The following is a 26,522-nucleotide window of genomic DNA, read 5'->3' on the forward strand; positions in this document are numbered from 1 at the left end:
TTTTATAGGGCTGCGGTGAACTTTACATTCGTATTGTAACCCATTCTGTAGTTATTAAACAGGCTGCTAACCCAGACTGCTATGTGCCTCTCTCTGCTGAGGGAAAACAAACTCCAAACCTCAGACCTTTGGGAAGAACATACTGATGGCTAAAAATGAAAAGCAAGACATAATGGAATAGCCCTGTGAGCTGAAAAACTGTGTAAAAGACAAGCATATTGGATAGGGGGATTTCTGACAGACCCCCAGCGTATGACTCACAACAGAAAGAGGGAGGGAATGGTGAAGGCCTTTTGTTTCCTTTGGACAATCAGTGCTACCCATTTAATCTCATTTTCCTCATATGTTGAAAAGAATGGATGACGAATTTAATGGAAGGCCATTTTTCTGCAAAGTATTAAAACACACTGCTCCAACACACACACAGTGACACACACCTGCTGGCATAAAGGCCGGTACCGCCTGCTGAGAGTTTAAAGAAGGTGGGGGGGAGCATTTTAAATGATAAAAACAATCTCTCACTTGCAGTGCCTGGCCATCAAAAATGTGTACAAGAACTTCAATCCCTAACAGCCTTGTTGCTCTGTGTTTGCATATTGGCAAAACTTCAACAAAAACTTGACCATGAATGGCTCTGAATAAACCAGTTTCTTTATTTCTGCTTATTTACATTATGCATTCAGTGACCCCAACAGAATTAAGTGAACATTTATTTGCAAGATTGTGCACTTTAAGGAGACCTTGCCACTTAAACTAATTAACATCAGACCAAAAATGGCTAGTTGCCAATGTTAATCTACTACTACCTTTTGTAAGGACAACATTCATATGTGCGGCCTATAGAAAAAGACATCAAAAATGTTTCGGTGACAGTCTGACCTTTACAGGAAGAAGACAAGACTTCACCTTTGAATCATCAAAGCTGATATATAAATGGTTGGTTACAAAAATGAAGCGACGGCAGAGTCACACCTCTGCCTTGGTGTCACACTTGTGCTGCGCAGACGTCAAACAGGCGATCTGCTGAATAATCTCATTCAATGCAGCCTGTCAGGACACAGCTGACAAGCAAAAGGTAAATATAAAGGGAAAAACCAGAATCTACACATACAGACTTTTTAAAAATGAAAAAGCAGAGAATAAAAACAAAATCTCTCATCTATTGTGACACTATACAGCAGCAGGCTTAGTTTGGATTAGAGAGAGAGAGAAGTGCTTGCCATGGTGGCACCCTGCTGGCTAATAGGACAGCCAGTGACTGACTGATCTCACTGCAAGTAGAAGTGACAAAGGAACCATTTGGTACCGCTGACGCACATGACACACTCCAATATGGAGGATTAAAGTACCATTGGTCCATGCATGCCATGTCTTCCTTCCTGCAGAACAGTTCAACTCCCTGCAATGACTCCCTACCATATTCATGACAAAAATGTGTTTGAAGATTCTGTTTAAGTTTGGTGCCTTGGAGACATGGTTAAAGCCAATCTCTTTCACACACACCAGATCCAATTGAAATCTCAACTCTATGAGGCAGAGAATTCTGCTACAGCTAGGACACATATAAGCTCAGCGATATAGTACAATGTCAAACAATAATACTGAAAACCAACCTGATATTCAATTCCTCACAATGACAAAGTTACAGCGTGGGCTGGGAAATGAAGAGACTGGGAGGAAAGATGAAAAGTCTCCATTATGAATAGTTCAGGAGCAACCTGTTAAAACAGAAAAACATTTTAAGATTATATTGGTCAGAACAACACTAGCACTTTACAATCATCTTCATCCTAATGAACGGAGGTTACTGACATGATCTTAAACATTTTTACCTGATCTAGACTGTTTTCACTGGTTGTATTGCTTAGTGCTGTGTTTAGCATGCAACACGTGTTTTTTCAAAAAGGAATAAAAAAGAAAAAATTGTAAGTGTGCGTCACGAGGAGTCACTCACAAAAAAATAAAACGTTAGTTCGCCCAACAATTTATTTTCTTGTCTGAAAGTTACCACATGCGGCCACTTTCAAAGACATTATAACAACATGGCTTTGTTTCTCACAGTTCTCACGTTAACCTTGTATAAAGGAAACATGAAGCTAAACAAGGTCAACATGGAAGTGCAACAAAGCCGTCTTAACCTTCATTTCTGGAACAAATTTGTTTTAAACATTTTTACACTCTGACTCTCCTTCATAATCAATTATTGGAAGATGTTCAAGGTACGCAGAGCCACTTGTTTTGTGGCAGCATGTAAACAACCAAATGTGTGCTAGTCTGGTTTGATGTTAACAATTTCAGACAACTGGACTTACTGCCAACCAATCAGTCAGTATTCATTTGCAAATATCTGGCTGCTATAAAGATTTTAATCAATCTCATAAAGCAACACATGCTGATCACATAGCACTAAAACACTAATCAAGTACCAAACAAGCATCAAACAAGCCTTAAAAAAAGACTTAAATAAACATTCGTGTGGACAACAAGAACACTTTGAATCTTCAATAATACAGTGCTCATTAAGACAAGACCTCATTAAAACTGGAAATGTATGCTTCTGTTGTCAACATCAGAGAATGACGCTCTCTACAGGTGCACAATCTGTAAATGTAAATCATGCCAAAAAGCCGCAAGTCTGAATCGTGTTCCCTGTTCACCCTCTCACCTCACTGTGTTCGCACAAACACAAATTACTCTGTTATTCAATGAGCTGCATTTCTATAGGAGCCGAGTAAGTCCCATTGTTTACATGACTCTAATTAAGTGTGCTTTAATGAAGGAGCAAAAGTGCCAACAATGAGTCCCTGTGTTGGGAATGAGGGTGGGGGGGGGGGAGTGAGACACACCTGAACTACTCATGTAATACAGTATTGACAAACAGAATCTGTCCAACTTAAACACAGAGGGAAAATGTCTTCAAAGTCAAAATGAAAATTGTATATATAAAATAAAATATGTATGTATAAAATAATGGGGCTAATTAACTTTTTAATGAGAAATTAAACTGAGAATAATTTGCCAGTACATAGTGTTCCTAAGGAAAACAATGTTCATATTCATAAAGCAGAATGAAACGTTTAGTTTTTCCTTTTACATCAAGCGCACATATGTTTTCTAGAGCCGTCCCCCAACCACCTAACAAACACAGACCACTCATGATGGGTAAAATCCATAATATATTTTTGGTTCAATATCCTGCTTCATTCTTACTGTGTGTTCACACCAAGCGCGACTTGCGCAAATAAAACGCGTTATTCGCAAGTAGTTGGAAGCTTGAACATTTGGATTGTTATCGCTTCATTCGCACGTGAAATTCACGCCATTCATGCGAGAAATCCGCTTTATTCGCGTGTGAAATTCGCGTCATGGGAGGGGCTTCTGGCAGGCGGCTCCCGTCTAATTGTGAAATGGCGGACATGGATTTTGTTGAGCAGGTAGCTGCGCATTATGTGCTATGGAAGGCTGAAGATAGACATAGACTCGTTCGGCGCCGTGTCTGGGTCCATCAAATCCTTCGGAGGCGCAGTCCTTCATTGGTGTTTCAGATTTCTGCCTCCTCTCGCTATGTCATAATCACGTCACTACTAGAGCAGGCTCCTGATTGGTTAACGCGGCACGAATTTTCGCCAAAGTTCAGATTCTTCAACTCGCGCGAATCGCACCACAAGTAGGTCTATCGCGTCTTTGCATTGCTTAACATGTAAATCACTCGCGCTTAATGCTTCATTCGCGCTTGGTGTGAACACACAGTAAAGATTCATACTCGCTTAGTGTGAACACACAGTTAAGTTCACATTATAGCAGTAAAATGGTTTGCTAATATAATTGCTTTATAACTTCAACAAGCTGAACAGAAAAGAGAAACACTACCTCTGCACCTGTTGTCCTTTTACAGCAAAAGAAGTCAAATCACAAATTTCTCTCTCAGACATAAAGATTGCATTTGCAAAGCACCAGAAGTTGAGTAGTTGATTCTGCCAAGAGGCATCAAGACAGTATCTTGTCATTGGCCAATTTAGCATCTCTCGTTCTATCAGTCTGCCAACTGGATTTCTGCTCATGTTTGGTAGCGATCCAGACCAAGAAACACAAATCTGCCCAAAACTACATCCAAAACACTATGAGCTGAGTGTGAGCTGGCGTTAGCCTAAACAAGAATATGAGAAAAAACATTGATGAAACTGAAAAAGGGAAATTAAAACATGTAGTGTTTAAACTACACACAGACGGGAAAGAAGAAAAACGGCAATGGATTTCTCAAAGGAGCGGCTAATTCTTGTACACAAATGCTTGTTTTTGTGACTCTGATGACAATGTAATAAAACATGCATGCAGCTCAACAGAGAGGAAGAGGCCAGTAAGCAGAGAAGCTCATCACGCTTTTCTCCCTCCTGTGGTGCACTGCAAGGAAGAAAAAAGTGAGACAGCGAGAGAGAGTGAGAGCTTAAGTGGGAGAGCGAGCTGTGACTGCTTGCCTGAAACTTGTTTATCCGCCAGCCTGCCTCCACACTGTGCTCATTCAGACTGAAACAAAGGCAGATCAGCCGAGAGGCTCCGCTAGGACACGCACTACAAAACAGAATCACCAGAGAGAAAGACAGATATGGACAGACAGGGGAAAAAAGGACAGAAGATGCGAGGGGGAAAGGGTGAGTGGAGGGAGAGACGCTATACCTCTAAACAGAGGCATGTCTCAGAAGAGGAATGAATGAAGAGGAGAGCAGAACAGAGAAACATGCAACTTTCTGAAAGTAAAGACTCAGAATTACTTAGACACGGAGACACACACACACACACACACACACACATCTTGCAAACAAAAGCTAGTGTATGTCTGAAGACGTATTCTGTCATTGAGGATCTACCAACTGGCCACTGTTTAGTAACAACCAGGGTTTGACATTTGCTTGTCCGGGAGAAGTGACTGTTTTGTATGTGCAAATGAGATTTTTTTTATGAGAAATTTTACTTGACTGTCCAGACAAAAAAAAAGCAATACGAAAAAGAAAATCTGTCAGTGATAAGAATAATAAGAATAGGTGCATTAGACAGAGGTGTTTGTGTGAATTGCAGTTGTTGTGGTTGTGCTTGTTTGTGTGTGACAATAATAAATGGCGCAGTGCATTGAGTCCATTTATCTAGATGCGGAGGCGGAATCCTGCAGAATATGTCATCTGCTGTTATGTGTGCCTGAGGCGCGCGGATTAACATACTACACGAGTGATGGTCGAGAATTTGTCTGCGTCTGCACTGAATGAGGATAAAAACACATGAACTTCATCTCCAGAGCTGCTCAGAGAGTTTATTTTACGAGGATTTTACTGTTTGACTACAGCTATCACCAAGCAGACACTAAAACTCAAGCGTCTTCCCGGCGACCCGTCAATGTAAAGGTCCCATTACCTTGACCACTCAGACAAAAAATACTGTAGTATTTGCAAAAGGAAATTGTAGTACCCTTGTAATGAATTTATAAAATGTAGTAAACACTCTAGTAAACTATAGTAAGATAAAAAAAACACTAAAGTACCTAGTAATTTTACAGCAGTTTACTATAGTAAATATCACTATAGTATACTACAGTAGTTTATGTGGAAAAATATACCACTATTGTATAGTAAAAAAATGAAATCACTTCGAAAAAACAAAACAAATTTAGGAAAACTAAAAATTATATGGCACTTATCCACGATTGCTATAAGACAAATTTAGGTGGCTGCAGTGGACAATAGCTAAAACCCTTATAAGCAAACTTGACCGAAACAATTTTATTGACACTGGCAGGGTTTTTCCTGGCTCAAAAAGAGGCGGAGGTGGTGCAAACCTGATCTTGCCCTACTTGTACCTTTAAGTGGCTTAAACTACCACTTTACATATTAAACGTTCTAAAAAAATTTTATGAAATTACAATTATTAAGAAACAAAATTTTTTACTTTGATTCAACCAAACAAATTTCTTTTAAACAAATGTAGCTTTTTAACTAACTTTTCAGCCCACAATAGCCAACTTAATTTACCAGTCTTACTAAATGAGCAAAGCACATTCGCATCCTGCGTTCTATGGTGGCTCACTGAGCTTTATATGATGCACTGATCTTTTATATTCACTAGTGACTGAAAAGTTTAAACAGTTTAAACAAATCTGTTCAAATGAGTAATTCTGATGAACTTACGAAATTCGATGGAGGCAGCCGCCTCCAATTTTCTCTGTAGGAAAAACCCTGACTTCAAACAAAAAGTAATTTTATATCTTCGGACAAGTAATATTTATAATCGGACAAATTTGTTTGAATGACAAATGTACCTGTTCCGAAGGAGAACCACATGACAATGCTTAATCTCAAGCCCTGGCAACAACAACATGAAGAACTACCAGTAGAAATGACCAAAGTAATGATAATTAAAGAACTAAAATAAAAAACAGCCCTCTTACTGTAAAATCAGAGCTGCCTGGCAGAAAATGTATCTGACAATGCACATTGAGGTTAAGATGAGAGATTTAGGCAAATAAATCAGAATGAAAAAATTAAGATCGAAGCATTTTATACTTGTGCCAAGAGGCTTGATGCTGGAAAATGACAAGAAAAAAGCTGATGTTTTTTTTTGTCTTTGTTCTTTATAAGGTTTCACCTGAATAATTAAAATGACGGTTTACTTAATCGAGAAATACTTTAAATGACACAACAGAAAACATGCATCAAGTTAAAACTACACAATTAATTACATTACATCCATTAAGACCCAGCACTACAAATGATAAATTAAACATAATACTGCTTCCCTTGATAGTCCTCTTCGCTAACCATTCAATTTTATGTTATAAAAAGACAATATTACGAGCCAAAGAAAACAGCGATAGGATGGTTTGAAGTATTAGAAGGCCTAGCTTACACACATACACAACCTAAACTAAACCAGGCCATCTTGTTTACAGTGTCGAAGTACACTGCAGTTACATCAAAATGTCTGATATAAACAGACTGCTACCATCAGCTGTTACTAATATCACAAAGTGATTGCATTCTGTGGCAAGTTCAACCTTTATCCCTCCGGTGTTAAAGAGAATATTCATGGGTTTTCCTACAGACCAAGATAATCTTCACCTCTGATCGCCACCTCTGCTAGCACGTGCACTATGCAAAAGTATATAGAGAAAAAACCACAGCTCTTCACTAAAAGCTGCGCCTGTTAAAAAAAGAAATCATAACTTTTGTGCAATTACTGCCTGTCAGTTGAGTTTGTGACAAAATTTTGCAGTGTTTACATCGTTACTGCATAATATAATTCATCAAAACAGAAGTTTAAGTTGTTTCATAAAATACAAGTTGATTTTATAATGCCTAAATGTTTTGTTTTTTTAAGGTGAAAAAGACAAATTTTTCCCTATATATGTAATCATTGTGGATTTCTTTAAAATAGTCAAAAAAAATCTCATCTCGTTCACATGAACTCGTCTAGTGGGATATGTGTTTGGTTAGGGCTGGGCGGTCTGACCAAAAATGTATATAAAATTTCAAAATCAGATTTATACTGGTTTCCCAGAACATGGCGGTGTGTTTTTAACCACTTATGCTTGGGCCACACCAAAAGATAATCGGGCCGATTTCTCCACTTCCGACAGTGCTAGTTAAAGTCCTGATGATCTTAAACGGCTCTTAAAATAATCTTATCAGATTTCCCTGTGGTGTGATGTGTGTTAAGGGTGAATGAACCTGACCGAAAGAACATTGGAGCCGCCCCGATCGCAAATCTTAAATATTCAACATGTTGAATATTTACGATCAGAAATGTTGATGTGTGGGGGAAACACAGAGGACAAACGCACAAGAACTCTTATTGATTGTCACGAGAATCAAAACAATACCCAATCAAAAAGCCAGCTGATAGAAGTTTTACAACCGTAGTTATCACTTCAACAAACCCTTTTCTTTATTCTGTTAATTTTCTGTCAAAAGCATTGTCGACTCAGGACACCTTTTGAAAATCTGTTGTTATAGAAGCAAAATGATTATATCTAGGATTTTTTCCTCATGTTTGTGGTGTCTCACAGTTAAAACTCTTATAAGATGTTTAAAAATATTTTGGTCTGGTCCCAGCATTTTTTTTTACTGATTGAGAGAGGAATAGTGCTGTTGATTGACTTAAAAAACCCTTTACTGTCATGGTGACAGTATCCCCTATAATAACTGCAAAGTTTAGACAACTGAATAGCATGCGAAGGTAACTTGCATACATAATACTTACGCAAATAAATAGAGAACAGCTCGAAATTAACTTTGTTGTGTTTTACATATTCACAATGGCTTCATGATTTCCTCATCATATTTTTTTATCATAACACAAAGTCTTAAATTAGATATGTTGGAGGAAAACTATCGCATCTCGCTGTCATCCTCATTACTGACCGTTATTTCTCATCATAGCATAGAGAAACAGTTCAAAGTCAAACTAAAACACATCATATTATATGGTTATATTGATCAGATATGAGGGGAACACAATTGTTTTTTTAGAGTATATTATTATAAATTATGATAAAGAAGTGCCGCGGCATACAAAGACGCATTCTGTGTGAAGACAGTGCAACAGTGAAAATGGACCCCACTGAAACAGTGTCTCGCTGCGCCATGTTCTGCACGTTGTTTAAATGACATACACCGGTAATGCGGTATATTAATAATTCATATCATAACAAAATTACACACCGGTATTCAGTATGAACCGGTACATCGCCCAGCCCTATGTCTGGTCAAACCCCTCCTGTTCACAGTTGCCAATTCACAGCACTGAATCAAGTGCCTAAAATGTTTATGCACCTGACATTGAACTTCAGTGACAACTTCAGCAAAGCAACTGCTCCATTCCCTAGGACTCAAAAAACACTAAAAATGATTAAGTGTTTAGGAAGCTGACCGCAGTATGTCTGCATGTTTACAATGCCCTAAAACTGCCCACAGACATACCATACACAATAACACTTTCATTAAGGTAACATGGCTGTTTAAAGACAAAGAAAACATCATTTTAAAAGCTTCTGAAAACAGATGTCAAAAATGAAGAATAAACATTTTGCATTAAAGAAGACTTTCATTAATTTAAATGAAAGAACAGCTGATGGACAAGCCAACTATACATCTTCAACTTAAGCATGAGGGCTGATGTAAGAGAGGTTTTATCTTGAAACAGTGAAAGCATTGCTCTTTGTAGTGACCCCGTGTACAAGAGCTCTTGACGGAAAGCAGAAAAACCCAGAAGAGATTAGAAGAACTAATCTGCCACCGCTACTTCAAAAAATGTTGTTTTTCTGAGTACTTTGATCTCTCCTTTACAGATAATTGAATCAATCTACCATTTCTTTAACCTAAAGGGTAAAAGCATTCTAGAGGTACACTCCTCACCCCTCTGATTAATACTGGTCTGCTGTAGGCATTATTAGCATGCATTTTAGATGGGACATCACCAGAAGACACTGAACACTATTTATGAAAAACATTTATACATAAGCTGATTTGTTATGGTTTTAGTCTGTATATACGGAAATATTCTTTATTGAGATATAACATACAAAACACAACTATAGCGTAGTAAGACAAATACACCGTAATCAGTACGTTAAGGAAGTTCTAATACATGAAAGATCTGTTTCACTAGCATGACAAAAAGTGACATTTCATTAACTTGGTTGTTTTCTTGTCACTGCCCAACACTTAAATACATTCACATATTTAACACATCATGCAAGTGGTCCAACTATTGTTATTTACTAAACCTTAATATGATCTCCTCACAGAACAATGTCTCTTTTAATTTTTTAAGTCATGTAGAGAAAATCTAGCTTTGAGTTAAGGTTGGTTCTTGAGCAGCCTTTTGTGTTTAAAGTCAATCATTTTTACAGTCTTCTAGATTCTAGGTAATGTCGCCAAATAAAACGAAGAAAAGACAGGTTAATGTCATTCTTTTTATCAGACAAAAATTGTTTCCCACCCCAAACTCTTTCCCTTTTTTAAAGTGAAAGTTTACCCAAAAATGAAAATTCTGTCATCATCTTCTCACCCTCTTGTCATTTTAAACCTTATGACTGGCCCCATTCACTTCTATTCTACAGACACAAAACCAATGCAAGTAATTTGGGTCTTGTTACAACATTCTTCAAAATATCTTGTTTTGTATTCTGTGAAAGTCAAACATGTTTGAAATGACAAGAGGGCGAGTAAATGATGTATGTAATGATGTAAACTGGGGCTGCTCGATTATGACACAAATCATAATCACGATTATTTTGGCCAATATTGAGATCCCGATTATTTAACACGATTACTCATTAACCTTTAAAACAACATAGAAAATAAAAAACTTGGCTTTTAAACTCTGAATTTAACTGAAAAATAAATGTAAAGAAATAGCACTGCTGAACCACTGTGAAGGAAATGTGTGTGCTGTGAAAAAAATACTACGAGAAAAGAGAGGATCATTGCAAAATGGAATGCGGCACATTATTCGTTTCCTCGATTATTTAGTTTTTGTAATTGAAGGAGGCTTAAACTGAGGATTCAGATTTATTTTCGATTAACTCTACAGCCCAAATGTAAACTCTTACTAAGGGGCAGTTTACACGAGACCTTTATCAAGTGAAAGCGCAAAACGATGACGAAGGGTTTCTAAACGGCGCTTTTTGATCAGACCCGGGAGGACGAGTAGATGGTGGTACAACTTTGTCGATGCCGTTGTTGAAGAACTTCAATGGAAGGAAACCTTTCGAATGTCCAAACTTTTCGCCATCTTGTTTGTTTATGTGCGCACGCTTCTCTTCATTATGAATGAGGAGAAATGCAGCGCTCTGAATTATGGTCTCTTTAGTGACGGAGGACCACCTTCCAATAAACCGTCAATCAATCATCAGGGACTCATAATTTTTTTCTTTACAAACTGATGTCGTAATACAGCGTTTTAGTCATTTTTGCGGATCTGTGTAAACGCAGATTGTTATGATAACGTTTTCGTGTGTACGTGAAACTTTTCAGTTTTTCATCGTGTAAACGTGGCCTAAGTTGATAAAAAGCAATATCTGATAGTGAAACTTAGATTCATCCTTCTGTCTAGGTTTTCCCCTGACAGTGTGTAACCACCCTGAGATGTCACCTCTCTGGCCGAGGCGATCAGTCTGGTATTGCGTGTCTAGCACAGACCTTTCAGAGGGCTCTTCCTGATTATAAAGTTTAAATTAAACCCCCACCTGTGAATCAGCACCAGTAGAAGGTGGATTACAATCAGGATAGGAGAGTTGTGCTTACCCTGCATGGCTTTTCAATTAGTCACACTCAAAGTTATCCCCTGAGAATTTCTTTTTTAAATACGCAGCTGTGGAGCGAGATAGATAAAATGAAAAAGAGACGTAATATTTGAAGCATGTGGAAAGAACCCATTTCATGAGTTTCAAACCAGGTGAGATTTCCTGGCAATGGCGAGATAACCAGAAATACATAAGGGGAGGACAAAAATCCTGCAATTCAAATTCTGTTTATCAGAGGCGTGCAATCATAATAAAAACACAACACCTCAAGTTAAATGCTGACACACCTGTTCAGCCAAAGAAATATATGCACAATGTATCTAATGTAACAATTGGAAAAAAACTGAGCGTATGAAATAAATTTGAAAATTCATTCAAATCTAATAAACAGTGTGAATCCTCAAAATTCTTAATATGCTACTGCATTATCACTTACATTTTAGTCTGGAAAGAGCCACAAATTCCCCACTTAAATCCTAATCATTCATAATTCATCAACCACTGGATAAAAAAAGATCAGTCTCTTCACTGCCGTAACCTGTGAAGATAACGCAAAGCTAATTGAAGCCCCACAGGCTTGCAAATGAAGGATGCTCATATCCCTGCTGGACTGGCAATCAACTCTGAACTAATCTGATATTGAACTAGCATGCCATTAATACTTCCACCTCTTGACCCCCGCTACACAGTGATTCCAACAGCATCCCCTTTTTATTAATAACAAGGGCTATTAGCCCTAGCATACTGATCTGCTATTAGAAACCCAAGGAAGTGATGAGTGAAAGATGAATGTCCATTTGCCTCTGCCTTTGCATGGATACGTGACGTGAGGCTTTTTCTTATAGCTTGAATTCCTTGACGTGATGAAAGCTACAACAGGTGTCTTTCAAACGTACTTAACCAAAGACTACGAGTAAACCGCTTGATAGGAACTAGGCCCATATGTTGAAAAACATTGCACAAACTCAAGTGATACAGCAGAACCACAAAGAAACAGTCCTGTCCTGAAAGTTTTCCCTCGAAACTCAAATGCCTTTAACACTTAGGCCACGTTTACACAATGAAAAGCAAAGCAAAGCAAAAAAAGTTCTGCATGGATCCAGGAAAACGGATAAAAAAAGCTTAAGAATGCACGCCAGGCCAGTGGATGGCGATGCTGTTGAGTAAAGAAACAGGACATGCCTTGGCACATACACATGCCAAGTAATAAACCAAAAGTGCTTTTTAATAACATTGGTCGACGTATATGTGTGTTTCCGCTGGCCTTATTGGTGTAGCAATTCACCATCGAGCGCTCACATTACAGGAAGCCGTCATATTGTTTTGGCTAACTCGAGCGCCAGTGCATAATACGCAAGCACGTAACATCATTGTTTTCAGAAAGTTCCGTATTGCCATTTACGTAGGGCTGTGAAATTAATCGAAATCGTCAATTTTGGCCTTCATCAATTACAAAAACAAAATAATCGAGGTAAACGATTATTGTGCCGTATTCCATTTGGCAAGGGTCCTCTCTTTTCTTTTAGTATAAATCCACAGCGCACACCTTTCCTTTACAGTGGTTCAGCAGTGCAATTTCTTTACATTTCTTTTTCAGTTAAATTCAGTGTTTAAAAGCCAAATTTTGTTTTATTTTCTATGTTGTTTTAAAGGTTAATGAGTAATCATGTTAAATAATCGGGATCCCAACATTGGCCAAAATAAATCGGCATTATGATGCGTGTCATAATCGAGCAGCCCTAAGTTTACATAGAAACGAAAATGGGGACGTTTTCAAAAAGTTCTTTGAGACCCGTGTTCAGAAGTTAGTGTTTTCAGTCCCCTAAATCGCTATTCCGTGTAAACAGACAGCCAAACGATACATTTCTTTGCGTTTTCAGTTGAAAACGTTCTTATGTAAACGGCCTCTTAATGCAAACAGACTATTACAGATTCATATTATTACTATTATTAGACTTGGTGTCCTCAACTATTGGTAACAACCCTACATCTGCTCATACATTCCAAAACGCTCCAGGAGTGTTTCCGTCATTGCATAGCTGCGATCAACCTTTACAATCCTCAGTGTTGACATGCCTCTCTAATTTCCCAGCGCTGCACAGGACCTGACTCAGCTCCCTGAAGATTAAATGGACTGAAAAAATTATATACCCTATATTATATCCTGGTCCTTACTAGTGGAGAGTGACAGTAGACAGTGGACTGCACTGCAGCAAATGGGGTTTTACGTTATCGTTGCAAATTCAAGTGGAACTTTATAGACAGAGAGCCTGGTATTTGTTTCACGACGCCATCACATGACACGAAGGGTTTTATAAGATTGGAATCATTATACATTTTGAATGGTAAAATGCACAACGCAGATGAGTTGTAAATTCAGTTAAACAGTCTTTCTAAAAGGAGATTTAAACACAGCCAGCAAGCATGTAAGACTATATGCATGCAACTAAGATACAGGGCTGAAATTAATACCAGCTTTAAGGATAGGCAAGGAAAATAAAGAGCCTGGTCATTTGAAGTCATTAATCTAATGGGATTCTGGATTTTTCTCCTGCTCTATTGAAACTTAATCCAAGTCTTGTCCCACTTTCAGTTTTTTAACCTTCACACACACACAAACTCTGCTTGACTGCGCTCATTTACAAAATTATCTCGGGCATATATAATGTTCTCAGGACAGAACTGAACTCATCTTCAACTCACAATTCTATACTAATTGGGTCATGCTTTTAGGGACTGAGAGGGATGAGTTATGGTGTAACAGCATATGCTCACCCTGTTTTAAACTACACATTCTGCATAGGAACAGAAAGGAGAAGAGAACCAACAAATATACAGAATATTCAATTACTGAAAAACGATTGAACACACACAGTGAAAACATCGTCAAGAGTCTTACATCTACTTTTTAGAAATAGTGACCATTCATAAAATTCCTATCAGGCAATAAAACAACTAGATGACCAGTGTGTGCAAAGATCCGAAGGAATCACTGCCAGCATTTAGTTTCAATTATTTTCAACTGCATGTATCAAATTAATTAAGAGTACAACATTGATAACACAATAACGAAACATACGTCAGAATACCTCAAAGATATAAAGACGTTACGCAAATGTTATTTTTGATAGATGCACATTTCTATTATAAAAATATCTAAACGTCTCAAACACAACACGTTATGCAGAACTGCGCAACTAAATAAGACCATTCAAAAAGTACTAAAACTTCCAAAAGAAACGCACGTGCAAGGTAAGAGGCTTTTTAATACAATGTCATGTTGAAGAATGCGCACAGAATAATAGTTTTAAAGAGGGTTTTATAACAGCAACACAGCAGTGCACCGACGGCTGACATAAGACATTCCTTAAAATGAGAACAGAGAAAAAGCCCATGTAAAATTCATCACCGTCCATTTTTTAAATGAATCTAGTCTCTACGGCGTGAGATGGCAAGGCTTCTATGAACTAAGATAGCCTGCCAATGCAGACTCCATCTGTCTATAAACTTTTACAGACACATTAACAATCACAAGCATTTAAAGCAACAAGCATCTCACTTTGCTTTTGTCCCGACTGCTCGGAACCCAGGCTTGCGCTCGCGCACTATTTGCTCCTATTACTACTTATGAGAAATGCGCAAAGTACATAAACAAGACAGTCGGTCTTTCAGTTAAGATATTACCGACACTTGCTGGATGTCTGGATGAAAATCACAAACTAAAGAAAACTTCCACATATCTGGAAAAGTCATCATCGAAACGCCAAACTCCACCACGGGTTATATAGTGTATTTCGGTGGTGAATGCATTTTGATGCTCGCAAGAGAGCTTTGACACTTTGGATTGTCCTCGTTATTGGTTTCTTTTCATGCGTTCTTCGCGTCTAAGCGCTTTAAAATAAATGCATGTTCGTAATTCGTTCACTTGGATTTTCCTCAGAACGAGGTTAGCGCGGCTAGCAATAGCATTTTTCTTACTTCTGAAGGTGCAAAATCGCGTTAATTACGAAGAAACCAATAAACAGTACTCACCGATGCACTTTCCTGTGATACAGCTATCCGAAAAGAGCCTTGCAAACGTATCAAGTTTAAAGAAACGGGAAAACTCGGTCTCGTTGACAGCATCACTTAGCCGCCATCTTCACTCGGTTGTGATGCTGCTGTTGGCTCGAGACGCTCTACCTACAGAAAACTGTGGAATGAACCAAATCGTCGGTGAAATGGGGGACGTCACCTACCCCTCAACGTTTCACACGACATTAGATGAGATCGTTTTAAAACGTGAGCCTCAGATCGGAAGTGAAGAAATCGTTCAAACCAGTTTCAAATCCGCTTTTAAACAAAATAGTTTACATAAAATAGTTTGATAGATCATTTTATTCGGGAGAACCCCGCCATGTGGAAGTGAACATACTTGTTTCCCACAGAGTGCACCTTTCGGGTAGGTTTTTGAGGTAGGGGCCCAAACAAGGACCGGCGTCAGACTATGAATTTGTCTTTCCTTACCTACATCTATAACGCACTTTGATTTAAATTCGAAGGATTAAGGTTTGACATTTTAAATCATAGTTTAACATTAAGTTTGAACTATCGTGAATAATGACTTCCGGATCTAATCATCAATATATGTTCTTTGAACCAAAACTAAGTGTGTGATTGAATAGGAAATAATCCTGAATGAGTCTCAATTCGTCTATGAGAAGAAATCCAAGTCGACACAAAACGGCAGAGTTTGGATATTTAACTTTCTAGCGCCCCCAGGCGATGAAAATACCTCCGGTGCAACGTTGAATGCTTTGAGAAGTGCATTTAAAGTAACAGACCTAAAACGGAAAGTTATATTGTTTAGTTACCGGCTTTAGTACGATCCTCGTGTTTATTGACGCAAGGATCTGCTCACATATGGTCATACATGCCAAGACACAGATAAAACACAACTACTAGTGTTTTGATTTACATTTATTAAGTAAACTCTACATTTTTAATATTGCTTTGTTCCAATTTAGTTTTCTCTTTTCGCCGTTTATCCTAGATTTTTGCAATCAGCACAGTTTATATATTTATATGTATTTATATAGATTTTTGTTTGTTTTTTTCCCAACCAAGCTACACTTGAAGAATACAAAAATATCACAGTACATTTTCTACACAGTCACTCTCCACTAATGAGTTCCAAAGCTGGGGCTGAGCTGATGCTGAGAACATGGGAATCTGGCAGTGATGTTTATTGACCACTCAACTACGCAAAGCCAATGGAAGCAGTTAACCCATTTTAAAATGAGAGGGAAAAACAGACTGTGGTAGGGACATCTTCGGTATCTGTGCAATTTCATATTTCAAAAGTCCATGAATTGTATCAGAAATGAGTTGTCCAATCAGGGGATTTCGGCTATAAAAAGAAACCAATTTAAATGCCTGGAAGCCCTAATTGTTTGGTACTTAAGTCACGGCTGACATTTATAAATGCAAAAGTTAAAGCTGCGTAATCTGGTCCAGCCAGACTTCTCTGTTCCAGCACTCAAGCCACCAGCAGATGACTGGAAAAGGGAACTCATAGCTCGATCAGTAATAGCATTCTTCCATTTCTCATCTTACTCTTCAGACACACCATACTATACAAAGTATTAAAAACAAGAGATAAAACAAACCATTGAAGAATCCTCACCCGTACTTTGATTATTGTGTCATAATAAATGTCTCTTTAATCGTTTCAGTTTGTCTTATTTTACACTGTCATCAATTATCCAACTTTGAAATCCTTTATGACCGGCGGAGACTCTGCTCTCCAGGGAAGAGGAATGTTGCAGTATGAGCCTGACGTTTAGTGGTTTCGTTCAAATTTGAATCGAACATGAACACAGCAAATGGAAACCTTTGACCCCCTAAATTAACTCAAATCAAAGCAAAGCACAGAAATCAGTGAATGCGGGATGTTAGGACAGATAGATTAAACATTGATAGCCATTACGTTACTTGACATTACACACCAAAAAAAGAGAGAGAGAGAGAGAGAGAGATCAAAAATAAGGTCAGACACAACACTGGGATCAACAACTCGACGAAGGAGGGACCCATCGACTGGAGTTATTCCCTGCCCCAGTAGCTACGTATCACATTCTCATGACTTGAAAGACTTCAGGACTAAACGTTCTGTCATGTGAGTGCACTTGTACAGGAAGTTGCCTTGGCTACCCTTCCTTTAAGAGGGAACGGAGAAAGCTGTGTGTCGGATTGAGGCGTGTTAGTGGTCTGGGGATAGCTGCAGGTATAACGGCCATTTCTTTCCCAGCATTCAGGGTGAGAAAGTGGCCATCTCCAAGGAGATCCTTTGCCAGAGTTCCTTAGTCTGTTTTCCCCTTTTCAGGTTCTGCAGCACATCGTTGAACTGCATCATGCCAACTGGTGTCAGGCAAAACGCCCCGCGAGCACTTCGGATGATGTTCACAAAGTCGTCGTAGTCTGCCGGAGTCAGATGAATCAACCTATGGTGGATATACTGAAACAAAGTAGTAGATATTGTAATATGCTGGTAGGACGTGAAATCAATTAATTAATCAATCAATCATGCATGCTTTTATTTTGAAAGTGGTAAATGCAAGCTTTGTTTTAAATGGTTAAACAATGCGTATATATTCGATATTTAAGGCAATGTTGTGACACCGATCAGATTCTGGTTTCAGTGCAATGTGTCTATAGGCAATGCAATAACAGGGTAACTGTGTACCCCAAGGTCTTGGATTCAACTCCATACGTTATATTAGTTTGTGTAATCCTTTGCCGTGTACATCGACATGGACAAAAGCACCTTTCATATGCATAAATGTAAATGTAGCTCCTGAGAGGCTCTAACCTTAACCTATATGAAAACAGGTAATTAAGTGTCATGTCTCCGGATGTTTCCAGAGACAAAGCATATGGAGAGCATTTCCCACCAGCAAAGTACGTGATTGTGTAGATTTCCGCTCGAGTACATCCTCCGGGTCCCTCGTCTCATTAGCCACGCGCAGAGAAAGTGGATTCAAGCTGGCACTGTCTCCCTTCCACATTTACCTTACATTCATTTGCCAAGATTTACAGTGGCAGGCATATGGTAGCATTTTTTTATTTAAGGCAGCTATGACAGAACGGTGGCCATTTGAGCGGACATCTGTGTAGTTTGTCACAGAACAACTTCAAACATCTCTGAAAGCGCGAAACGCAGTCTTCAACCAACTAGCAGGTATCTGCGAGAGCGGGTGTGTAGGAGAGATAGCATGTGTGCGCTCCTCTAGGCACGCTGTCACAGCGTGTTTGATGCTCTCTCATCAGTATGCCCCATCCTGTGAACAGACTCCGGTCTCCCTCTCTGCTTTTAACACTTCAGAATTGTTCATGCACAATTTATATTCCGTGTGGGCGACAATGCCATCACAATCCAGGCCTGGCACCACTCGAGCGCTCTAAAACCCTACTCGCATTGTCTTCTTAAATAAAACTTTGCAGATTCTCAAGCCAAGTCTAAGCATATAAAAAACAGGCTCTGAGATGGATGCAACGGATTCAAGAATGACACTAAGCTGACAGTTCATACAAGTAAAGATTATGTGTATATTTAATGCTCGTATTATTCCTGGATCATCATCAGCCTAGAAAGTGATGTCAGTATTCATCCAATTAGCGATGTTATCAGTAATAATGTGAGCATGATTAGGTCCACAAGCTAAATCTTAGTCATTGGTGAATCTGTACCTGTAAGTAGGCCTGCTGGCAGCGCTGCACAAGCTGATGGAAGGCAGGGGTGCGAAGGTGAGCGTGGATATGTGCCGGGTTTAACCTCTGCAGAGCCTCCATAATGATCTCCTGCAGGACGAACGGACTCAGAACGCCTTTTGCAGCCCCCATGCAGAACTGGTACACATGGTTCACGCCTGCAGAAAGATATACAGGCAGAAACAAAAGGAAAGAGAGAGGAGGAATAAACTGATTTAATAAAAGGAACACAGCTGAGATGAGAGATCATTTTAACAATAAACAAGCTGTTCAAAAGACTATATTTGAACTCCAGCTGAGTACAACTGATCTGGATATCAACAAATGACTTTCTAATATACAATAATACCATCTGAACCACTTTTAATACACTGTATTTATATCACACGGTTACAGAATCTCTAGAAACCACCTCGAAGAGTCGTCCACCTAGAAAACTAGTTCAACCTCAGGCAGACAAACAATAATCAACATGAGTTTTAACACTGTACATTTAAGTATATTGCCCCATAGAGCTCTAATAAGTGCATTAATGAAAAAGTCAAATAATGTTCTGTCATTTATTCACCCTCTTATCATTTCAAACCTGTATGACTTTCTTTCTGCAGAACACAAAAGAAGGTTTATTAGAAAAATGTTGGTAACTGGGCCCCATTCACTGGCATTGATTTTGTGTAGAAGTGAATGGGTGACGAAACTATTGGGTTACCACAATCTTCAAAATATCTTCTTTTGCGTTTTGCAGAAGAAAAAGTCATAAAGGTTTGAAATGACAAGAGGGGTGAGTAAATGATGACCAACCAACACTTCACCCAACTATTCTATCACTGTAATTTTGGGGATTAAGCGTTATGTTTTTATTACCTTTGAATGAGCTGTTTCGATCTACAACCCCTTGCTTAGTTTTGTTTCCTAATATGCAAGTCAATGGTGTCCCAGAACTGTTCGGTTACAAACATTTTTACAAATATCTGTTTGTGGTCAGTGGAACCATAAAATGCATTCAGGTTTGGAACAACTTGAGGCACAGTATATGATGACATTTTTGGGTGAACTCTCTTTAAGGGAAAGCATAAGAATTTTTAAGTACCGTGCGAGCCATTCGAGAGGATACAGAACCGTCTGCTCTCGTTGTACTTTGATGTCATGTGATGTCACAATGCAGCATGAAATCGAACATCTCAGAATGCCAGACCAAAACAAACACTTTCTACCTCTATATTTTCTATCCAAGCATTAAGGACCATGAAAACAGGCCACATGCTGAGATCCAGGGTGGGTTCGACCTCCATGATAAAGGAGAGATATCAAAATGTCAATATCTCTGCTGGAGAGCTTCTGTTGAATCAGCTCTCTCTCCTTAGCGGAAGGCGGGGTAAAATGCCAACACATCATAACCCATTTCAGCATCTCTGCTATTTTTGTGGATAACTGGAAATGAAAAACTAAGCCGTGAAAATATGGGCATACCGAGACGTGCAGCAAGACCCAGCAGCCATTTGACGTCTTCTGTGTATGGGGGACTGCGGGAGAAGTTGTTGGGATGATCGTTGTGGGCCCTCCTTCCCAGCATCTCCAAGGCCAGCATTCCTAAACAAGACAAGAACGTTTCAAGATTAACGCTGTGCCGCTGCACCTCTCCAGTATTGAGAATTGACTCATGCACCCAACTTCCTAATCTTCATGATATGAGTGCTGATAAATCGTAATCATGCCTTAATTAATATTTCTCACTGTGAGAGTTCTTTGACAGTCCTGCAACATGGACTCAACCGACCTCTCCCTCACCTGTCTTGATAATTAATCACCACAATTCAGGACCAGATGGATCCTAATGGGTGCAAAACAGCAACATAAGGACAGGCAAGCCATGCCCTAAAGGATCTAGGCGATTAGAAATCAGCCTTCCTTACCGACTCTGTAGGCCGAATGCAGGTAGTGCAGTCCCTGCTGGCTGATCGGCTGGCTGTGCTGCTCGTCTTCCATGGGAAAGGCGGCGCTGACCAGTGTTGGCGGCTGGGACGAGAGTCCTGGAAGAGAAACCCCCTGAATGGCCTGGATGGCCGAGGCTGCGTGTACCCCTCCTAATTGGAAAAACAGAAGAGGATGTTCAGTCTTCTCAGAGACCCAATAAGTGCAGATTGCGAATGATCCACGTTTTTTTAAACGGCACGCTGTCTCAACAAACTGCTATTAACTACAGTAAATTCTGAATATTCAAACTGATTTGTAGTGTAGTTGGTTTTGTTCACTTATTAACACCTGCTGTGATCTACAGTGTGGATCGGGAGATAAAAATGACCTAATTTCATCTTTCCTGTGGCTCGGAACACAGTGGTCATGAGTCTGATTCCCAAGGATTAAACATGCTGATGTCAGGAAATGTATAGTTTAAATATACTGAAAGTCACTTAACAATATTGATGAAAAAGAAAATGTTTGCTCCATCCCGATAGATATTGCATACGCCAACAAAGATGCGTCTACAGTAGATATGCATCGGGCAAAGATAAAAAAACTTTAGGTTACCAAAACCAAGTAAGATCTCTTAGAAGGCATTTGTCACATATGAGTTTGTCAATAGAGCAGTGGATCACAACTTTTTTTAACTTCATTGTCCCACCAACACTATTCAAAGGCCCCCACTCACAATGTCCATCCAATAAAATATACTAGACAGAATTCTGTCATTAAAGAAACAAAGCAAGAATCAATTTTTTTTGTTGTTTTCGCTCATTGTAATGTAGGGCGACTTGATTATGACAAAAATAAAATACTGAGATCGGGATTATTTAAAATGGTTATTCACATGCTTTTGAAACAACATAGTTTAAAAGACACTCTTTTCAAATATTTATTCTCTGAACTCAATGGAAAAATAATTGTAAAGAAATAGCACAGCTGGGCTATTCAGGTAAATGCCACTATTTGGGATTGGTAAAATAAACAAGTTTAGTAAAATTGTAACAGATGGTTTAGTACAGTCATCCTCAATTGGCAGACCGCTGGCCGGATCTAGACCTCTGCTTATTTTCATCCGGACCTCAAGACATAGCCTAATAAACCATATTAAACATTTGACTTCGGATTTGATTTCGGTTGTTTAAATTGATCCGCGTGTCTACACAACGGAGAATCACATGCCACGTGCTCCAAGGAATATTTATGTAATTGATCTTTTGCCACTATATCCTCCAATTCAATTATAAAGTGGTGATGCAAGGAATACCGTAACCGGTGTCCTGAAATGTCATCCTACCAGGGACATGAACAGACATTTTGAGGGTCTCAAGTGGAAAAAAGGGCACTGTTGATATTTGTTTACATTTTTTCGAATCAAAATGCTAAATATTTTAAAACTTTTTTTTAAATCCCTCACACTGACCTAACAGTTTCATTTTTCAAGAATGTCTACAAAATATTGAGTTCACATAGAGACCATGGTCTTCTTGAGAATTCACTAATTGTATCACCAGAACAGGCAACAATTGACAAAAAAAACTAAATACAGCAGCTTAATTTATTATTGTTGTTATAATTACACTTTCTGTAATATGCACGCTCGCACGCACACGGTGACAAGAACTTTGTATCACATTTGAGAGAGGGCTCTATAGATCTATCAGTCTACACAACATATAAAATGGATCGTCATTAGATGAGGAGTCAAACAATAACTTGATAATGTCTAAGGCAGGACACTTAATGTACGGTTCAATGTTGACATGTTGGTATATTTATTCATGTCATCTTTTGCTCTAATGGAAGGGACATTTCCAAAATTCATTTTAAGGTGTTTGTTTTAAGTCTAATATACCCTCGTCTGTTTGCTTTGAGGATTTCTTATATATGCAGCTTCTTTTGGTTGATTTAGATCTGCATATTTAAGCACAACATTCCAAGGGAAAATACTCTTGATGATGGTCATACTAACTGGTAATATGCTTTATAACTTTTCACCTGCAATGCCTGACAAATGTAATGCAAGTTAGCACATTTTAATTACTTAATGCCTGGTTTATATGTCAATGAGGTTATTAATTTTACTGTATTCAGCTGTCATTTCTCCATTAAGCAAGCATGTATACCAATGAAACTGCCTTAGCTAAACTTAAGCTAACTCATTAGCTCATGAGTGATGGATGTTAGCAAAACAATATATTTGCGTTTTATCTTTTGGTTAATTAGCTGTGAAATCGAGGCGCAGCTAGCTAGTCTGTTCATCACCACTCACCTCCACACCAAGACAAACACTATTGGAAAGGAGGGAGGGCTTCACTTCTGTGGCGGCTCTCTGTCTGATTTGCCAAACAGTGTGTGCTACACAGCTGTGCTCAGTGTGCGGAGCGTGCGCGGCTGCGCGCCTGCTTTGATGGCAGAAAGACATCCGAACTCTCAACTTTTTCCGACCTGACATTTTCTATTTGTTTGACGGGGAAGCTGTTCGCAAACAAACACACATGCACATACAGTGTTGCCAACTTAGCGCCTTTGTCGCTATATTTAGCGAGTATTCAGACCCCTCTAGCCACACATTTTCAAAAAAGCGACTAGCGACAAACCTAATGACTTTTTCTGATGTTATTGGAGACTCTCTGACGTGAAAGCACATATCGATCTTAATCTTCACAACGAGCAGCGGGTCCTGCCGTGAGCTGCACAACCGCACCAAAGAACTCACAGGCGGCTCAGTCCTCGCGAAGCAGCCCCTCCCCCGGCTGCAGTCAGAGCAGGAGATGTTCACCCCTCCGCGTCCAGACTGCAAATGACCACGCGCATGTGCAGAAAGCCGCCGCTGGCTGATCCTGCCCGGGCTTACAATTCAGCATGAGATATAAAATGTTCTTTGTCTGAACTAATTAAATCACCGCACAAAAATAAATCCCTGCATTTTATTGACTCACACAACCTCAGTCACTATACTCTCGTCCACTGTGTGTGTGCCTCTCTGTGACATAAGCTAAATTAGCTTGCTAGCTCATCATGTCTCAGTCTAAATTTTGTTAATCTAGATTGTGTAAGCATTTAGTTTTTAAATGTTATGGTTAAAAATGTTCATGTTTTACTATGTCTTGTTGTAGGTTAAAAACCAATCCAAAATTTAAAAAAATGTCTCGTGTCACTTTTGCCGGTCCCAAGCCCGGATAAAGTAGGAAAATCCTCTCTCCTACAGCGTCCATCACAATTACGTGCACAATGCACATGGTCAATTATGCAAAGTAAGTGATGACATTGGCGACTTCTAGCGACTTTTAGAACAACCAATAGCTACTTTCCTTACTGAGGAGTTGGCAACACTGCGCACATATATTCATTTTAAAAAGACTCCCCAGACAAAAGGGCACTTTCTCTTGAGGAAAAATAGGCCAGGGTTCAAGACACAACCCCCCCAACGCACGTGCCTGCATCCTACCTGTCAGATTGTTTTACCTGGCATGTGCACATCAATATTACTTAATTTTTTGGCAGTGTAAATACATCCTACCTGTTTATTTTACACTGTAGGACAATCCGATGAGTGAAACTTGTGTTTTTTTTAAGCTGGTAGTACTGTCTGACAGGGTATTTTGCATTGTAAAATCATCCTACCTGTCCATTTTGTCGATGTGGTTTAGATTATATTACGTTTTGCCTTGCTGTTGGAAAACCTGACAGGGTAGGACAATCTGACAGAACACCGAGTCCAAGCATCTATTGATATCAAGAGGTATTACAGTTTAAACAGCTGCTGAAGAGCACGGTTTACTTACATCACATATTTAAGCGGAGCATTTATTAACTCACAATATCCGCCTTATTTTTGAACGTGGAAGTATACGATGTGACGTACATCCATTTAGTTTGAAGACTTCCATGTTTTAGCCGGTCGGAGAAAAACAATGGAAGTGTGTCGTCACGGGAGAACGCTCAAACGCTTTTAAAACAGCTCCGTTCAATGTTTTTCACACCCGCAATGTATTACACAGGAGGTTGAAGTGGCCTGATATATCATATGAGGATTTATTCAATAACTTTGTATTTTCTCTCGGAGTTGACGGGTCTTCGGTGAGCAACCATAAAAGCACAGACGTACCAGTCACGGTACATGCACAGTGGGAAAGTCAGTCGAAATGTATACAAGGAAGACCACAAATTAGTGTTTTTAAAAGCAGACGTGAATACCAGTCAAAGTGGAGCAAACATTCCTGGATCCTTACAACTAATAACTGAAGAATGGAGACGGCTGGTTGCTCCTGTATCGCAGGTCTCCGCAGAGCTGCAGCATCCATCACAACTTTCTAAAAATAACTCAAAATATCCTCACCAATGGCTGTCTGTTTTTTGTCTATTAAATAAAGAAATTATTTCATGTTGTTCATTCTCTCCCTTGCTTGCTTCAGCTTTAATCCTCCTAGTAACATGGCCTGGTAAAGGCTAGCAGTAGCATAATGTATAGTGTGTTAACAAAATGTTAAATGTGCTTTGGATAAAAGCGTCTGCCAAATTAATGAACATGTAATGTAATGACAGGGCAATTCCTGTAACTGTTAGTCATGCAACTGCAATCCTCTGGCAGGTACGTTTGCTTTAGTATATTAAGTTTTTAACTGCTGCTGCTTATAAAACATATTTAGCACAACTAAAACCGTATGCAAATATTGGTATAATATATGTAATGTGATATTTTACATTAACTGTCACTCTCATGGTAGACTCCTGCCTTTGAACGTTTATTAATAAACGTAAGTAATAGTTAATTAGTTATTGTCCAGGAGAAAGGGCATCCAGTAGGCAAAAATAATGAATAATGGATGCAGATCATAGGGTGTGTGATATCCAGATTCTACTCTGGTGCGTGTATTATGGTGAAAGCCGTTGAGCTGTGTGAAAATTAAGTTTCTTATATATTTCTGCACTTGAACCGCTGTTTAAAGCTGTTGCTATTGATGTAAAGTTCTAAATCTATCTACTCAAGGTTAAATCAATGAAGCACACGTTGCGATTTGGAGGGAGGGTTTATGGCGTCTGCAGAATCAGATCGATCATATTAAGCAGATACATACTAAAGAAAATTCTAATTCAGAAGACCGCACACATAGCCTGTCCTGTGTCATACTCGTGTGTCTCTGCCCCACGTTGCACGGTTCCCTGACGAGCCATTTAAACTTGACGCGCACACACAACCTGTTTTGTAATGCTCATTTACTCAAGGCGGCTCTACAGTCTCCACAAGCGCATCTAGCAATATGGACGAGGTTTAACGCACTTGCGCACCCTGTGTCAACTCACTCCTGGATCCGCGTTTCAAACAAATGTAAATTTTACATAACTGTTTGGCTAATTTCACTTGGATGAAATAAAACATTCAGCACATTTAATACTTGTTTTTTAAATGGCAAACACATTAATTAGCCTATGTACTATTTAATTATTCACAATAGAACATTGTATGCATTTAAGGGTTATAATAGGAGTTGTATTTGTTTTAATGGAAACTATAATA

At 39.0% G+C, this 26,522-nt stretch overlaps 2 protein-coding genes across 5 annotated transcripts in view; both read right to left on the reverse strand.

The window, feature by feature from the left end:
* ndst2a (N-deacetylase/N-sulfotransferase (heparan glucosaminyl) 2a) overlaps nt 1–15,484 on the reverse strand; it is an 85,885-nt gene extending 70,401 nt beyond the window's left edge. The window contains exons 1-2 of one of the 2 annotated variants that reach the window (XM_079472618.1): nt 15,323–15,484; nt 1,614–1,718 (exon numbers count right to left, since the gene is read on the reverse strand). The gene's annotated coding sequence lies outside the window, so the exon portion shown is untranslated. The remainder of the gene's footprint in view (nt 1–1,613; nt 1,719–15,322) is intronic. The other variant, XM_079472619.1, reaches the window with a different exon arrangement.
* Nucleotides 15,485–16,232: 748 nt separating this feature from the next.
* zswim8 (zinc finger, SWIM-type containing 8) overlaps nt 16,233–26,522 on the reverse strand; it is a 31,399-nt gene continuing 21,109 nt past the window's right edge. The window contains exons 23-27 of one of the 3 annotated variants that reach the window (XR_013787536.1): nt 20,953–21,123; nt 20,774–20,870; nt 20,510–20,629; nt 19,019–19,197; nt 16,965–17,786 (exon numbers count right to left, since the gene is read on the reverse strand). Coding sequence is in view for 1 of the 3 variants with exons in the window: in XM_079472337.1 (XP_079328463.1) it covers nt 17,583–17,786; nt 19,019–19,197; nt 20,510–20,629; nt 20,953–21,123 (674 nt within the window). In the remaining 2 variants the exon portion in view is untranslated. Of the gene's footprint in view, nt 17,787–19,018; nt 19,198–20,509; nt 20,630–20,773; nt 20,871–20,952; nt 21,124–26,522 lie in introns of all 3 variants that reach the window. The other 2 variants (XR_013787537.1, XM_079472337.1) reach the window with 2 other exon arrangements.

Source organism: Barbatula barbatula, assembly GCF_947034865.1.
Source record: "Barbatula barbatula genome assembly, chromosome: 14".
In the NCBI taxonomy this organism is placed as follows: domain Eukaryota; kingdom Metazoa; phylum Chordata; class Actinopteri; order Cypriniformes; family Nemacheilidae; genus Barbatula; species Barbatula barbatula.